At 34.0% G+C, this 18,786-nt stretch overlaps 1 protein-coding gene across 2 annotated transcripts in view; it reads left to right on the top strand.

Annotated features, from left to right (window-relative positions):
- The window catches only part of Atp11b (ATPase phospholipid transporting 11B (putative)), a 79,873-nt gene that overhangs the window by 58,316 nt on the left and 2,771 nt on the right, over window positions 1-18,786 (top strand). Inside the window, exons 21-24 of one of the 2 annotated variants that reach the window (XM_015494222.2) lie at window positions 974-1,119; window positions 2,368-2,427; window positions 4,445-4,572; window positions 5,652-5,790. In XM_015494222.2, the coding sequence (XP_015349708.1) occupies window positions 974-1,119; window positions 2,368-2,427; window positions 4,445-4,572; window positions 5,652-5,790 (473 nt within the window). Of the gene's footprint in view, window positions 1-973; window positions 1,120-2,367; window positions 2,428-4,444; window positions 4,573-5,651; window positions 5,791-18,786 lie in introns of those variants that run through there. The other variant, XR_007351626.1, reaches the window with a different exon arrangement.

Raw genomic sequence — 18,786 nt, 5'->3', positions numbered from 1 at the left:
TTTTTTTTTTTTTTTTTTTTTTAGTTCTTGGCAGACACAACATCTTTGTTCGTATGTGGTGCTGAGGCCGGAACCCAGGCCGCACGCATGCCAGGCGAGCGCGCTACCGCTTGAGCCACATCCCCGGCCATTTTGATACTTTCATGATAATTTTTTTAAATAATTATTTTTTAGTTTTAAGTGGACACGATATCTTCATTTTATTTTTATGTGGTGCTGAGGATAGAACCCAGTGCCTCATGCATGCTGGGCGAACACTTTACCACTAAGCCACAACCCCAGCCCCATGACAAAAATTTTGAAGGTTAATTTTGAAAAATAATTTTTAAAAGTTGCTTTTGGTCAAAAAACACACATGGTGATCTCTGATTTTGTTTTTTTGAAACCTAAAGGATTATTGTAACCTAAAGTACTCATTTTTCAGATAAAATGATGCACTGATTTCAGATTGTACATTTTTTTCAATTTATTTATTTTAAATTTACATTTTTCTTTTAAAAGTACATTTGACTTACTTATGACAGTTTAAAGTAGCTAAATATGCCTATTTTTTACTACAGCAAAGTTGTTCAAGTTTAACATTTTTATATTCACTAGAACTAGTAAAGACAAAGTTGTTTAGCACTCTTTTCATTAGATGTTTATTACCCAATACTTTGTGCTTATTGGTACAATAATCGATGCTTCTGCTAGATCCTGAACTTTTAATATTATTTTTATTTTAATTGTATTTTTTTATATTGTAATTCTTTGAATATTGGTGTTACATGTCTTGTATATATTACAGCTTTATATTAAACTACACATTTAAGTAGGACAACCTTTTGGATCGCTGCTAATTGCTGTATATTAGGATTTAGTGTTTCTAAGTCCAGGTTCAACTACTAAAATATTTAAGATATTTATAGCTGTTTCATGAAAATTAAACTTATGAGTTATCAGTGGACATTCCTTTTTGTCTTCTTTATTACAGGAATCATGGGTAAAGAAGGAAGACAGGCTGCAAGAAACAGTGACTATGCAATAGCTAGATTTAAATTCCTCTCCAAATTACTTTTTGTTCATGGTCATTTTTATTATATTAGAATAGCTACTCTTGTACAGTATTTTTTTTATAAGGTGAGTTTTATATGGATTTTTAGGATCAATTATTGATGTAGTAATTTGAAATTTTAATTTAAGGAATGTTATAACCATATTAATTATTCTTTCTTTAATTATTTTAATGACATATATGACAGCAGAATGCATTTTGATTCATTGCAAATTATTCTTAAAAAATAGTTTCTGTAAATAAAATATCGGTACCTTTGTAATTAACATGTACTGACAGAATGCAAATCAGTGGTTTTCTGGGACCAAGAGTATAGGTGATAGATTTAACTAGAAAGGAATATAAAAGAACTTTTGGAATTGATGGGAGAGTTCTCTAATTTTATGGTGATGTTGGTAGTATATAAATTTGTCAAAACACATCAAAACTTACACTTATATTGATGTCTTATTCTGTACATATTCAGCTGCAATAAGTTTGATTTCCTTAAGGTTACTTCATCTTGAGTCAGTAAGTTTTAATTTAACTCCAACTTGATGATTTCAAGCAGAGGTTAAATTTGTTTTGGTCTGTTAGTAAGCTAGTGAAGTGGTGAGCTTCTCAGTACAGGGTTTTTGTATGCATAAAGTGAAATACTTAGGATTACAAATAAAAATGTTGAAATACATTTCTATCTCTGGACCCTTTGGGAAATGTGGGAATCTGTAGACGTCATGTTAAATGCCTCTGTTACTAAAACAATTAATATGCCAGAATGTCTTATATTGCATATATTTCTATAATTTATAGCTATAGGCTGGGGATAGAACATAGATTACATATTACTATAAAATGATGTGGCAGTTTTCTTCTAATTTACTGTTCTGGCTTTTACTTGTAATATGAGAATAGATTGAGGTAGTAAAATGTTTTGATAGTTCTGTTTATTGTGTACTTTAAATATTTTTGCATTGTAAAGCTATCATGGCCAAAAAAAATTAAGTAAATCTTGCTTATTGTACTGTGTATCAACTATATTGAATGAGAGTTGGAAGATTGAAAATTCAAAATAATGGTATTACTTGGCAGTGATGGGAGATGAGGGTATGTTCATTCTCATATCTACACTGCTCCTTCAAATGCTTTTAGGTATTTTTTAAATAGAATGAGAAACCTACTTTCCCATTTTATGTGGACAAGTCCTTATGAAAAAAATCCTCAGGTTGCCATATTAACTGAGATTGTGTTTCTGGACCCTTTATCATATTTAGGAATTTTTTCTCTTTTAGTCCAAAATATTTTAATTGTTTTCCATTTAATCTTTTTTTTTTCAGAATGTGTGCTTTATCACACCCCAATTTTTATATCAGTTCTACTGTTTGTTTTCTCAACAAGTAAGTAAATAGAAGCTTGTGTTTCATTCTTTTAGAATAAGATAAGTGTGTTCAAATTTTGATAGATATCTAGAAGGACTTTTTCATTTTCCTAAGTCCTGCAGGTAACTATACAAACTTCTCTGAGTATTAAGCTTAGTCAGCATAACATGCATAATATTTATTCTGGTTTTCAGTCTAAAGTCTAATGTTGATACCAAAAATTTATTTTAATTCATGACGCTTTTTTTTTTCATTTTTCTTAGTCCTATAAGTAACTAGACAAAACTTTTCTGATTAGCAATTAGCATATCACTCATAAATTTTATTTATTCTAGTTTTCAGTTTGAGATAAATGTTGATAACAAAATATATTAAAATTCTAGATGCTTTTTAAAGAATTGATATTAACTCTTTAACAGCTTGTGAGAAAATTTTGATAATTTGTTTCAATTATTTTGTGATATTTCTACAGAATCCATATGAAGCCACACCAAATAACTATTTAGAGGTTCACCTCATCTTAATTCTTGGCTCACAATTTTTTAATTTTTTTTTTTTTTTGTGTGTGTGTGTGTGGAGTTGTAGATGGACAGCATGCCTTTATTTTATTTATTTCATTTTTATGTGGTGCCAAGCATTGAATCCAGTGCCTCACACATATTAGGCAAGCACTCTGCCGTTGAGCTGCTAAGCTCAATGACTCACAATTTTTTATGAACTTTAGTGGTTTAGTCCAGGGATGACATACAGGTTTTACCACAGAAGCTAATGTAAATAATTGATAGAAACACCTAGAATGCTATGTTAAAAAGGTTTCTGGAGTTTAAGAGAGGGAAAATGCTGTAATTTATTAGTGATTGTAATGGGCACAGAGTGGGTCTTTAGTTGTACACATGTCTCATATTTGCCATTCCTGATTTACTGAAAAGGAAAGTGAAATTCAAAGAGATTAAGTAATTTGCCCAAAATAAGATAGCTAAGTTCATGACTAAACTATGACTTAGACCTACTGCTTCTGTCTAATTGAGCACCCTTTTCACATACCATACTTTATCAAGTTAAGCAAGACATGTATTCTAATTTATTGAAAAAAATAAGAACTTAATTATCTTAAATTGTTAGGTTTCCTTTTCATGTGTCATTCCTCCTTAATTACTATTTTCAACTCTGTTTACAAGCTGAACTCTAAATTTTAGATATCTACTCAGGTAGGCATTAATTGTCAGTAACAGTTTATCTGAATTAAATAAAGAATGCTATAAGACCATATGACAAAGGGACCTGACCTTTTTTGATTACATGTTCAGGGAGTTTACAGTATAACTTGGGAGTCAGTATTAATAGCAATGAAACAACATATAAAAGCATAGGCACAGTGCTAAGCTTTTAGTACCAACAGTGGCATCTGTGACTCTTTAAAGAACACTATCAGCAAGGACTTGTGTCACTGTGAAAAGTTTCATGGAAGAAATTGAGACTTATTTATTTATTGTCCTAAAGAGAGTGAGGGATGTAGATGGGGAGACCGAGCTATGAAAGCAAAACTATATGTGTAGCATACCGAAAGGATAATAAGAAGCTTAGGATGCATATAGAATTGTTTAAAACTATTATCACAGTGACCAAGTTGTGGAGAATCTGGAAATATAGATCCAGTTCACTATAATTCCAAAAACAACTGACATAGCAAAATATTTCAGTTTCTACAGAGAATTTAAATCTAGGAACACTATATGTTAATGTCCATTTAAAAAACTAATTGGAGGGCTGGCGTTGTGGCTCAGCAATAGAGCACTCACCTAGCATTGTGTGAGGCCCTGGGTTCGATCCTCAACACCACATATAAATAAATAAAATAAAGGTATTGTGTCTACCTACAACTAAAAATAATAATAATAATTAAAGTAGATTTTGTTTTAATTGAAAAAACTGTAGTTTTATCCTTTTTTAACATGCTTATTTGTGATTATACACAAAAATATAATAGGAATACATAATTTAGAATGTCAAAATTTCCTCTTATTTCTCTTTCTAGACACTGTATGACAGCGTGTACCTGACTTTATACAATATTTGTTTTACTTCCCTTCCTATTCTGATATATAGTCTTTTAGAACAGCATATAGACCCTCATGTATTACAGAACAAGCCCACCCTCTATCGGTAAGTATTTTCCAGCATTTAAGTGTCCATTGTTTTCTGATTACAAGTATTGTATTTAATGGTTAGCAGTTTAACACGTACCTAAAAAATAAGCAAATATGTAGAAGTGTCTGCTAAGGGGTTGGAGAGTAGTAGAGTACTTGCTTAGCTATTGAGGCCCTGGCTTCAGTCCCCAGCACCACAAAAATAAATAAATAAAAATATTTTACTAAGCATGATTATTTTATGGTTTATAGTTGCTGAATACCAAAGAGAAATTTTGAATTTTTCCTATGTTTTTAAGAATGCATGCTTTCATTCCATTAATACCTTGGGTGATTGTGTAATTTGTACTTAACTGTTGTAAACCAGTTAATATTCTACTTTGTGTGACAAGTTATTCAGTAATTGTTAGTCTCTAGAATTCCTTAAGAACTAATTTATGTCTTTTGCCAAATTTATGAATGATAATCCATGCAAAATGCAAGTCGATATTGATCCCTGTTCTCTGCTTTATTCCTGCTTTTCTAGAAGCAAGTTATCACCAGAGCTCTGGAATCAGGCAGGGATAGCTGAAGCTTCCCTTCATAAACTCTTATTATAGAGAGGCTACGGAGGTACCATTTACAGAGGTGTATCCAGTTATCCAAATATAAAATAACTTACTTTGATTTCCCAGGTTATCTAGCACAGGGCTTAACCCAAGATTAACACAGATTATTTTTCCCCATAATAACTATTATTGAAAATGCAGAAGCCAACTCAAATGACCTCACTTGAAGGAGACATAGTCAGACTGGTTGAATATCAACAGAATGCAGTACAGATAAATCAGCTTTTCACAACTAAACTGAAGTCATAATGCCCATATATTTCTTTATCAAATGAGAAAATGTATGAATTTCATTATGTGAACTATAAGCTGTTACCCCTATGTATGCTATTACTAGAACTGGTGGTTTGTCAATTTGAGCATATTTATTCTTCTAATATTTTCTAAAAAATTTAAATTAAAACTCCTTGTTTTTTATTATCAAATTATAATAATTATTCTGTAGGTAAAATATGAATCCTAATGTATTCCTTTTTTTAATTCACAGGGACATTAGTAAAAACAGTCTCTTAAGCATTAAAACATTTCTTTATTGGACCATCCTGGGTTTCACTCATGCCTTTATTTTCTTCTTTGGATCCTATTTTCTAATGGGGAAAGACATATCTCTGCTTGGAAATGGCCAGGTAAAATATATAATGTCTTAAAGAATGCTTTTTTTTTTTTTTTTTTTTAATTTCAATATTTATTGTTTAGTTTTCGGCGGACACAACATCTTTGTTTGTATGTGGTGCTGAAGGTCGAACCTGGGTCGCACGCATGCCAGGCGAGCGTGCTACCGCTTGAGCCACATCCCCAGCCCCTTAAAGAATGCTTATCAATATTTTCATTTGGTTTAGTTTTTTATAATTTTCTGTCATGGAAAATAAAATATAAATTCAACTTAAATTATAAAATTTCAGATACTAAATTAAAATACAAATATAAAAAGTTTTTAACTTTTTTCACTTAAGTTTCATACATTAATGAATTCCTTAGAACTGCCAGTGTGCAGTTCTAAGGAAAACATAACTGTAATACAGTGTAAATAAAATGAGACTCAAGTTACTAGACTGTTTTGCTGTTCAAAAATTAGTTTATACAAAGATATATGTTAATACCCCTGCATGCTGTTTACCTCAGGACTGTATTCTAATAACAGGTATCATTTATTTGGTACTTACTTTTGTGCTAAGTGCTGTATATATCCCATGCCCATTATCCTTACAGTAATCCTATTACAAGGGTGTAATTACTCCTATTTTTCAGATGAGAAATAGTGGTTGTTTGATTTTAATTGCATGAATTGATTGTTTATTTATGGAGTGCCACCATACTCTTCAGTGCACACTGGCAGTTCTAAGGATGTCATTAAGTTACTATTTAATATGGCCACTTTTCTGAAATATGAAATTTAAAAAAGAATACTAAACAGTATACTGTTCCACTGTGCCTTGATTGGAGTGCTTATGTTGAGACGCTTGTGGCAGAACTAGGCCTCTCTTTCTGGCTTAGGTGGGTTAGAAGAACAGAAATGACAGTGGTTGGTACTATAATAGACTGGATTCCTTTGTTGTGTCTGTCAGCTTTGTGTCTCTGATCAAAATACCTGATGAACAATTCAGAAAGATTTATCATGGCTCACTGTTTTTAGAGGATTCAGTTCATAGTCCACTGGCTTCTAGACAGAAATGTGGAACATTACAGAGGAAAGCTGCTCAGCATATGACAGCTGGGAAGCAGAGAAAGAGGCAGATAAACCTTTCTATTGACCTACTTCCTTCTCACCTCCCAGGAGTCCATTCATCTCTCAGAGCCCTCATGATCCAATCTTTGCCTAAAAGACCCACCTCTGAACTTTGAAACATTGGGGCTCATACTTTAGCACATAAGCTTTGTGGGGGACATTTCATATCCAATCTATAACATTTTATTTCTTTTTATTTGGCAACACTTGGATCTTACATAATATGTTTGGAGACACAGAAATACAATCTTTGCAACTGAAAGAGTATAAGGTTTTATTTGTTCACCAAACATATTACTGAGGACCAAACATTCCCAGGTAATATACTAGGCTCTGAATTATATATAAGAGTAACTTACATACTTTGATATGAGTTTAGAGTCTTCTAAGTGACTACAGAAATGGAGCAGGTACACTAGTAACAAAATAGGCTAGTGCAATTAAGGAAATAGCTTTCAAATATATAGAGGCCTTATCCATGCTCATCTCTTTAGGTTACAGGGTAGGAACATAAATGTTTTGTCACTGCACTTTTGAGGACATATTAAGTCTGATTCGGATAAAAATATGAGTCTAGTTTGTTTTGTGTAACACAAGGGTACATCACTTTCCAAGTAATAATTATCTTTTATTTTCCTCTGTGCCAATTATATTACATGCTTTTGCTTATTAAATCATAATAATCCTGCATGAGAAAAAATTATTTTTTAACTTTTTTACATATTAGAAAATTTATAACCTCAGAGAGATAAGTATTATAAGAGTAGAATTCTAACTCAGTCTGTGTGCTTAGTCATGATCCTTAATACCTTTGTAAAAACAACTGTTAGCCTGGTGCCCTTCTACTCAGCCTTGCCACCTTTGCAGGGTATAGTAACCATAGAGCACAGATACATGAGAGTGCCCACTTCCTATTAAATAGTAAGGTGGAAGCAGACAGATGAAGAGGTCAAGGAGTATTAAGGCAGAAGTCATTGAATGAAAAGAAAATTAAAGAGATCTTTTTTGCTAGTTACTACTTTTTTTTCCTGGTTTTAAAAATATGTGCACATTGTGGTAAATATTTTTAAAATATAGGAAAAAATATAAAGAAGGTAAATCGTGGTCTAGGGTTGTAGTTTAGTGGTAGAACACTTACCTAACATGTGTGAGGCTCCGGGTTCAATCTTTAGTACCACCAAAAAAAGAAGAAACTAAATTGCCTGTTATACCTCTATCCACATATTATTGCTTCTGTTTTTAAACAGATTTTGTCTGTTTTAACAAATTTCCTTTCATTCGTTTTGTAACTTTTGCAGTTTTCATTATCATTATAATTTGCATCTCCTTATTTCTTAACATTCTAACCTGTGATTTTTCATATTATTATAGTTTTTTTCATAGCTACACAATACTCTATTACATTATGTGAGTATTCTTTTTTTCCTTTTTTTTTTTTTTTTTGTGGTGCTTGGTATTGAACCCTCAAGCCTTGTACATGTGAGGCAAGCACCCTACCAAATGAGCTATATCCCCGGCCCAAGTATTCTCTTACTTTGAGAATTTAAGTTTGCTTCTACTTTTTAGTGGCTTTTTGTTGTTGTTGTTGTTGTTTTTTAAGAGACAGTGTCCCACTATATTTTACCCAGGCTGATCTTAGACTCCCAGGCCCAAGCGATCCTCCGGTCTCAGTCTCCTGAGTAGGTGGAACAACAGGTGCACACCATCATGTCTAGCTTTAGTGACTTTTTAAAATTAAATTTTTAGCATTCTTTATACAAAGATAGAACCTTAATTCAGGATAAATTGTTGGTCTTTAGTATAAAAGTTTTTTCTCTCATCACCTGCTTAATTTGTTTTTTTTTTTAACACAAATTATAAATCATTAACCTTCAATTATTAACCTAATGCCCCCTTTACCTTGCCAGTTATATCATGCATGTAGTGTATATACTAATAAAAATTAATCTGCTACTTACTGCTGCCTCTAGAAATAATGGAAAAGAAACACACACTGGAACTATTCAGAATAGGATTTACATTCTGGCACCTGTAGTAGTAGTAGTTGTTGTTGTTGTTATTATTATTATTTAGTATTATTATTATTTAGTTTCCTCTCCGCTAAAATAAGAGGTGTGTCCCTACCTTGCAAGTTTTCTGTATTAAGTGACACATAAAACATTAATCACAGTGGCAGTTAATACAAGTACTTGGTAAGTCTTAGTAGTAATAGTTGCTATTTATACTATCAAATCATTACACTAGAGAAGGCGTGTGCTGATCTACTTTTCCCAGAAATTTTCTTTTTAACTGTGAAAGTCCCCTTGCTATCTTTTCTAGTTCTGAACCATTGTTAATGTTTCCTCTTTAGGTTGCTTTTGCCTCTCTACCTCAGTTCCTCTCTTCATCACTAGTTCTTATTTGAACCCACAGACCCCTGTCCTTTAGCTCCAGCTCCCTCTTTTATATCTGTGCTAAAAATCTGTTTAGAGTTGTATCTAGTACAAGTCTCATTGTTCAGTGCTCATATGTTGATGCTTCCTGTTTTCCATTGCCGCAGTCCGGCTGCAGCAAAATAACCCGGGGGTGACGAGCAACTTGTGTACATTGATACAGCAGGAGTGGGAGCCGTTTATTGTAGGACAGGAGGGGTATATATACATTACACACAGCTTATCTTAATTAACATAAACTAGAGACAGCAGTCAACCAATAAGGAATCTCCACATTTAATGGCTCTATTTCATTAGGCAAAATGTCATGGAGTATTTGCTCCATATAATTGAGTATTTACATTTGGGGAGTAAGTGTTAACTATCATTATATCTTCTTGTTGGATTGTTACCTTTACTAGGATGTAGTGGAATTTTTTTGTCTCTTCTGATTAATTTTTGCTTGAAATATGCTTTGTCAGATATGAAAATAGCTACTCCTGCTTTTTTTCTTGAACATATGCATGGAATATTTTTGTCATCCTTTTACTTTCAGCCTTTGGATGTCTTTGCCTATTAAAATGAGTCTCTTGTGAACAGAGTATAGTTGGATTATGTTTTTTGATCCATTCTGGTTATCTGTGTCTTTTAACTGGGGAATTGAGACCATTAACATTTGGCATTAGTATGGATATGTGTTTGTGGTTTCCTCCCTTTTTTTTTTTTTTTTGCTATATTTTGACCAGTCTGGATTCTTATTTAGTGAATTCTTCTTCTGTTGAACTTCCTGTGTTTGGGAGCTTTGGAAATTGTTCTTTTGTTTCTCTGTGTGCAGTTTATCTTTGAGTATTCCTTGTAGTACTTGCTTGGTGCTCATGAATTCTTTCAGTTTATTCTTGTCATGGAAAATTTTTATTTCCCCCTCAAATCTGAGCTTTGCTAGGTATATTAACCTTGGCTTGTTTTCTTCTAGGGTTTAGAATATCTCATTCCAGGCCCTCTTTGATTTTAGAGTCTGAGTCAAGAAATCAAAAGTAGGCTTTATTGGTTGCCTCTAAATGTGACATGATGTTCCTCTCTTGCAGCTTTTATTATTCTTTTTTTATGTTCTGTTAGGTATTTTATTATGATATGTCTTTATGAGCTTCTCATTTGAATACATCTATTTGAGGTCCTATAACCCTTCTTTTTGTGGACGTCTATCTCATTTCTGATAGGAAAAGTTTTCTGTAACTATCTCATTGAAAATGTTCTTTATGCCTTTAGTTTGTATCTCCATATTCTTTTTGGTTTTTTTTAGAGAGAGAGAAAGATTTTTTTTAAGAGAGAGAGAGAATTTTAATATTTATTTTTTAGTTTTCGGCAGACACAACATCTTTTTTTTTTGTATGTGGTGCTGAGGATCCAACCTGGGCCACACACATGCCAGGCAAGTGCGCTACCGCTTGAGCCACATCCCCAGCCCTCCATATTCTTTTCTATCCCAATGATTCTCAGACTTGGTCTTTTAATGTTGTTCAATAGTTATTGTATATTCTGGTCATGTTCTGTAATTTTGTTCCCTTTATTGCATTCTGTGTAATCAAAATCATATAACCTATCTTCAAGGCCTAAAGTTCTGTGTTCAGTGACTGGGGTTCTATTTACTACACAATCTATTGATGCCTTCAAGTGAGTTTTTTGATTGATTGTGTCTTTCATATCTAAGAGTTCTACTTAGTTTCTTTTCACTATTTTTATGTCTTTATTAATAAAGTACTCTTTCATCTCCTATACTTGCTTTCTTAATCCTTCCTTAGATATTCATTTAGTTCACTGAACTTTTTTTTTACATTTTATTTTATTTTTATTGGTTCTTTTTAGTTATACATCACAGTAGAATTCATTTTGATATAATTATACAAGCATGAAACATATCTTACTCTAATTAGGACCCTAGTCTTGTGGATGTACACAATGGTGGGATTCACTGTGATGTACTCATATATGTACATAGGAAGATTATGTCAGATTTATTCCACTGTCTTCCCTTTTCTTACCCTCCCTCCTTTCCCTTCATTCCCTTTTGCCTAAACTTCTGAATATCTCTTCTTCCCCCCTCCCTGCCATTGTGGGTTAGTATCCAAATATCAGCAAAAACATTTGACCTTTGGCTTTTTGAAACTGGCTTATTTCACTTAGCATTATAGTCTCCAGATCCATCTATTTACCAGCAAATGTCATAAAGTCATTCATCTTTATGGCTGAGTAATACTCCATTGTATACATATACCACATTTTCTATATCCATTCATTTGTTGAGGGCACCTAGGTTGGTTTCATAGCTTAGCTACTATGAATTGAGCTGCTATAAATATTGATATGCCTGTGTCACTATAGTATGCAGATTTTAAATCTTTTGGATATATACCAAGGAGTGAGATAATTGGGACAAAAATGGTGGTTCTATTCCTAGTTTTCTGAAGAATCTCCATACTGCTTTCCAGAATGGATGCACCAATTTGCAATCCCATCAGCTGTCTATGAGTATACCCTTTTCCCCACATCCTCAGCAATTTTTATTGTTTCCTGAATTCTTGATAATTGCCATTCTGACTAGAGTGAGATAGAATCTCAATGTAGTTTTAATTTGCATTTCTCTAATTACTAGAGATATTGAACATTTTGTTCATAAATTTTTTTGACCATTTGTATTTCTTCTTCTAAGAATTGTCTGTTCAGATCCTTTACCTATTTATTGATTGAGTTATTTGGGTTTTTGTTGTTAAATCTTTTTAGTTCTTTATATATCATGGAAATTAGTACTCTACCTGAGGTGCAGGTGGCAAAAATTTTCTCCCATTCTGTAGGATCTCTTTACATCTTGATTGTTTCCTTTGCTGGGAAGAAGCTTTTTAGTTTAAGCCATTTCATTTATTGATTATTGATTTTACTTCTTGCACTTCTAGGAGTCTTTTTGAGGAAGTCAGTTCCTAAGCCAGAATGTTGTGCCTACATTTTCTAGGATGTACAGGTTTCTGGTCTAATTTCTAGGTCTTTGATCCATTTTGAGTTGAGTTTTGTGCAGGGTGAGAGATGGAGATTAAATTTCATCCTACTACATATGGATTTCCAATTTTCCCAGCACCATTTGTCTTTACTTTAATGAATGTTTTTGGTGCCCTAGTCTAGTATGAGATAACTGTGTTTATCTGGGTTTGTCTCTGTGTCTTCGTTTCTTTTCCATTGGTCTTCATGCCTATTTCAGTGCCAATACCATGCTGTATTTGTTATGATAACTCTATAATATAAAGTATATATATTTTAGTCGTCAGTGGACATTTATTTTATTTATTTATATGTGGTGCTGAGAATCGAACTCAGTGCTTCACACATGCTAGGCAAGTGCTCTACCACTGAGTCATGACCTCAGCCCCCTCTATAGTATAATTTAAGGTCTGAGATTGTAATGCCTCTTACTTCACTTTTCTCACTAAGGATTGCTTTGGCTATTGTGGGCCTCTTATTTTTCCAGATGAATTCATGACTGCTTTTTCTATTTCTATGAAGAACTTCATTGGAATTTTTAGGAAAATTGCATTGAATCTGTATGGTACTTTTGGTAGTATGGCCATTCATTGAACATTTTAAATCATTTTTTTTATAATCTTTCTCTGGGTTTTCATCTACTTCACTATCAGTAGGATCCTTTGTTGGGGAGTTATGGTATTTGGGGAAAGATTTTATTTGCCTGTTTTCTCACATTTTTAGAAGTCTTGCATATCAACTGAGGTGGATTCCCCTACCCCTTTTTTTGCTCATCCTTTTGTGTGTAAATAATTCATCTGTTCTGGGACTTCTCTCTTCTTTTGATGTATGAGTAGATGCCAAAGGGTAGGAATTGAGTTCTCTCTCTGATTGTTTCTCCTTAGGTCCTTATTAGTTTGGGACTTTGTGTCCTCACTTCTTTGAGTTGGAATAGTGTCAAGGAATGTTTAGTTCAGCAGCAGAGTTTCTAACTTGTGAACTTTTAGTGTCCCTGTAGTTTTCCAGCACCTCACAGAATGGGGCAAAATAATCTATAGTAATAACCATTACAAAGAATACACAGCATTAAAGTTAAATACCCAATTTTTACTATTCCATCGTCAACATTAATTTATTGGTGGTAACCAATAAACAAGAATGGTTGGTTCAGCAGTTGTCAACAATAAAAATAATTACCATGAACTAGATCTAGCTTTAATGCAAATAGCAGGTGTCAACTGTATCACCCACAGCAGTAATGATTGTATTAGCCTTGATGTTGGGGGCAGGAGTTGTATAAACCAATTAGTTTTGAAAGATGGTAAAAATACAGTCAATTAGGAGAGAAATGTATTCGGAATTTTTACAAGTTTACAATTTCAAAAAGTGAACAGAAAGGACTAGGCGCCTTGGCGCAGGCCTATAATCCCAGCAGCTCGGTAGGTATAGGCAGGAGGATCGCAAGTTCAGAGCCAGCCTTGGCAATTTAGCAAGGCACTAAGCAACCCATGAGACCCTGTCTCTAAATAAAATGCAAAATAGGGCTGGGGGTATGGCTCAGTAGTCAAGTGCCCCCAAGTTCAATCCCCAGTACCACTGCCCCCCCAGCGTGTGTGAGGCACTGGTTTTGATTCCCAGCACCGCATATAAATAAATAAATTAAATAAAGGTCCATCAATAACTAAAAAATATATATATTAAAAAGAGAATAGAGAGAATGTAGCAGAGATGTAGCAGGTGGTGTTTCTATGGAAGGAGGGGAAAATATAGAAGAAGCAACATATTGGGAGAGAGGGAGAGAAAACAATAGAATATAGCTGTTAGCAGAAGATTAAGAGAGAAAGAGAAACTTATAGAAATAAACAAATGAAAATAATACAAACAAAACTATATAATCTATAAAACCTTAACCATCAAAAGACAATGCTAGGAAAAATAATTCATTTTAAACAATTCTAAAACTAAAAGAAAAAAGAAACAAATGGGTGTATGTATATATGTCCCTGAACCAATCAGCACAGTCAGAATTCACATGCACCATGCACACACATTCTCTGTCTCTCTCTCTCTCTCTCTCTCTCACACACACACACACACACACACACACACAGAAAAAAATTTTTAAATGAAATTTAAAAATCCAAAATCTTAATGAAGAATGAAGGAACCATCTTCTTATCTTCTTTAAGATGGTCAAAGTAGTTAACTAGATTTGAGTGGTCACTGTCTATGTCCAAGTCTTTTTTCTAATTCTTCTTGATTTATGTTTTGATAGAGCAAGCAGGGTGGGGCTATTGACCCCTTCCTGTTTTTGTGTTGTACTCTGAGCTGCCAATTGGAGTGGCATCAAGCCATTTGATATAAGATTCGCTTCCCTTCTCACCAGTATGAGGTGGGATGGGTTAGGACATACTGTCATTTGTCATTTTATCCATTAAGACCAGTGCACTCCCAGGATACAGCTTCTGCAGTGTTCCACAAGGGGAGCTCTAGCAGGTGGGAGAGCATCTAATCAAGCCTCAGGGGCTTTGTGGGGTGATGCCTTCTTTGGAGAGACTAGATTGACCCTCCCCTAAGGCTAGACCATAGTGGATCTCTTATGCAGGACTGCTTCCTTGGAGACTCCCAAGAATTCCAGTCATGGGGCAGAAGGGCTGATTCTTCACTCACTGCAGCCCACAGGCACAGCCTTGCCAGTCTTAGTCCCTGAGTGTTTAACCCACCCCATCCCCACCCACTCTGACTCCGGCTATTTCAGCTGATCACATGAGCCACCAGACACAAAAGAGAAGTGAGTCAGGCTCCCCTTCCCCTTCTAACTCAAATGCCCCTGGGTAAAGTCTTCTTCTACCTTTTTCACTCATATCCCACCAGGCCCAGCTTAGGTCCCTCAATAAGCACCTGCTAGAATATTGTGGTTGTGCATTGTTTTTTTTTTTGTTTTTTTTTTTTTTTTAACTATCAAGACATNTTTTTTTTTTTTTTTTTTTTTTTTTTTAACATATTTATTTATTTATTTATTTTTTTAGTTATTAGCAGACACAACATCTTTGTTGGTATGTGGTGCTGAGGATCGAACCCGGGCCGCACGCATGCCAGACGAGCGTGCTACCACTTGAGCCACATCCCCAGCCCCGTGCATTGTTTTTTGTTGTTGTTGTTTTTTGGGGATTTTTTTTTCCTGATGTCTTGGGTCCCACGGTCATCACAATGGTATGTTCGCCCCAAGATAGCTCCTGCCTCAGCTCTCCATAGCCAGTTGAGTTTCAGAACATGCTTTTCCAGCACCAGTGTGCAATGTAATCTCTGGATCAGCTAAGATTAGGCAGCATTTTTTATCTCAGGTTTTTTCATACCAAAACTGTTCTCCAACTCTCTCTGATGAATCCATGCAAGCAGTGTCTGTGGAGCCATCAGATGGGCTCCATGTATTCTTTCTTCTTTGTTTATGGCACCCAAATTTCTGAGTACTTAAGCCACTTTTATTAAATTTTAGTGAAATCCCTCTTTCACCATTCACTGTGTTTGTCTACACTATGGCCAACTTGGAATGCAGCTTTCCTCTGCTCACCCATCTTCCATTTCCCCTATAATTAACATCCCTTTTTATTTTATCTTGAGAAAAGTTCTTACTAAGTTGCTGAGGCTGGCCTCAAACTTGTGGTCCTCTTGCCTCAGTTTCCCCAGTAGTTGGGATTATAGGTATATGCCACTAAATCCAGCTTACTTGAGAGAGATTTTCATATAATTTAAATTTTTTTTAAAATCCCCAACATAGCATCTAGAAAAACTGACTTCTATGAAATTATCTTTTAAAACAGCTTTACAGCCAGCATGGTGGTACATATTTATAATCCCAGCAGCTCAGGGGACTGAAACAGGAAGATCCCAAGTTCAGAGCCAGCTTCAGCAATGGCAAGGTGCTAAGCAACTCAGTGAGACCCTGTGTCTAAACAAAAAAATACAAAGTAGGGCTGGGGATGTGGCTCAGAGGTCAAATACCCCTGAGTTCAATCCTGGTACCAAAAAACAGCTTTATAATTTATGCTATAATTGACAAATAATTTAAAATATATAATTTGGCACTTTTTTACCATACTACTTTTAAATGTGCAGTTCAATAATGTTAAGTATATTCACTTTATTTTACAGCAGAGGTCTAGAGCTAAAACTTTGTACTTATTAAACAGCTACTCCCCATTTTCCTGTCTCCTCTCCCCTTCCCCTAATCTTTGAAAATCACTATTCTGTCTTCTGTTTCTATGAGTTTAACTATCTGTGAAATTAATTTTTTTAAAGCTAAAGTATACAGTAAATTAGGTGACTAAAAATTAATGACTATATTTTTTGTAAAGGATAAGTTTATTTCCTTCATTGACCCATGCAGAATGTGTTATCTGGGACATGCTTATTCTAACAATGTTGCTGTCGTACACAACATTTTTGGAAATAGTTAATATAGTCATTCTGTGATCTTAGCAAGAAACTTCCTTCGGGAAGAAGCTTTGTAAAATTATAGATAAGGAAAAATGCTATGTGAGATTATAAATACGGAAAAGAAAGTAATAGGAATATGTGAGAGAAACAAGCTAGATTGAGAGTTCCTCTCCAATTAAACTTGCTTCAGCTACATGCCATGAAAAAGGTATCATGGCTACCATAAGAGTGTATGAGATGGGTAGGGATATTATAGTGAAGGAACAGGAAGGAGGCAATAGTCACATGGTGAGAATAGAAAACTAAGATGATACAGGGAGGAAAATATCAGAACAGTCTCAGAAGTAGCCGAATTCCCATCCCAACGCTTGATTACATTCTGCTTCTCTGGTAGTTTCAACCAAAGGCTTCAGAAAAAAAAATGGGGAATAAAGATACATCCAAAGCTTGATATCTACTACAGTCATTCTTGTTGGTCAGACATGAAAATTATAAACTCGCTAGCTACTTTTTAAAATGAGATCCTCTCCAAATAAGGGGTTTCATTTGTTGTGTGTGTTTTACCAAAATATATAGGAACTCAGAAGAAAGTTTCTACTATTAATGATTTTTCCCTTCTTTATGAAAGTGTACCCAGTTTAAAAAAAAACTAAAATAATTAAAATTCAAAAATATATAGGATGAGAGGGTAAAAGCAAAATGCTATTAGAGCAGTGTTATTCCACTTAGACTTCTCTAGTAGAGATTTTGGAATTGTCAGACCTTGGATGCCATTCTAAATAGTATATTATACACTATTCCATCATTTTAAAAATTTAACAAAGGATTAAATTCTTCACCCCTTCATCAATGCAGATAGGTACTGATCATTTGCCAGATTAGTTGGAGGTAAATAATGAGCTATACAGTAGACTGAGAAAATGAAATTTCAAGTTGTTTTTAGGGAAAGAGGAAAATAAAACTTTATGTAATGTTTACTGTTATTTTCTTTAATTTCTAATGATTTCTCCCCTATTTCTTATCCTTAATTAATTTATCTTACGTGCTATGTATGTCATCAGCTACTAAAACCTAACTATCAAATGGTAAGAGCTCTATTAAGACTAGAAATGAACTCTCTGGCAACTGTGTCCTGCTGCAAAATGCTTTATTTCAACTCAAATGATTTAACTACTGTAATTACCGATCAGGTCTTTCAAGAAAATATACACAGTTTAATTCTTATGATGAGTAAATACAGGCTCTTAAATAAAAGATTATATTATAAAAATACCTTTGATTGTCTAGTTCATTATAGAATTTCCTGGTATGCTCATTTATTCATGAGAAATACTTAAAGCACTCCAGGCACCTAATAGGAAATTAGACATAGCTGTATCTTAGAGGAAAATAGAAAAGTAGACTGTCTCATAGACTACAGTCTATCATTTATTATAATGGGTCTGTAATAGAAACAGTTTGTACAGGAGCTGAACAACTGATTAACTCTGGAAAAGTAATTTTTATATAGATACAAGTGTAATTTAAGTTAAACCTGATGAAGCTTTCACCTTTTGTGAAAGCATCTCTTGCTTAAACCACTATTTTCCTCTTATAATTGCCCTCTCATTTCTTCACCATCAGCCTTTCATCCTCTTGGATCAAACACACTGACAAACAAGTTCTAAGCTCTCCCATCTTCTAATAAAAGACATACCTGCTTGGCCCACAACCTTCTACTTAGGTTACAGTTTTCTATGTCTATTTAGAGCAAACTTGAAGAAGTTCTCTTTTCTCACTGTTTCTACTCCTGGCTCCTATGCTTCTCTGAATGTTATCCACTGGAGCATTGAACTTTAGCACTCCCAACAAAACTTTTCTTATGGTCAACACCAATTCTACATTCCTGCATCTAAAAGCGTGTCTGAGACCTAATGAAATTGACCATCAGCACAATTTATGAAGCCTTCCTTATGGCCATGTTATCTTCTGTCAACATCTGTAACTTACTTTGGCTTCCTTATATTTTTTACTGTTTTTTTTTTTTTTTTTTTTTTTTTTTT

This window comes from Marmota marmota, unplaced genomic scaffold (genome assembly GCF_001458135.2).
Source record: "Marmota marmota marmota unplaced genomic scaffold, marMar, whole genome shotgun sequence".
Classification (NCBI taxonomy): domain Eukaryota; kingdom Metazoa; phylum Chordata; class Mammalia; order Rodentia; family Sciuridae; genus Marmota; species Marmota marmota.
The sequence above is the reverse complement of the archived record's forward strand: the minus strand, read 5'-3'. Positions and strand labels throughout refer to the sequence as shown.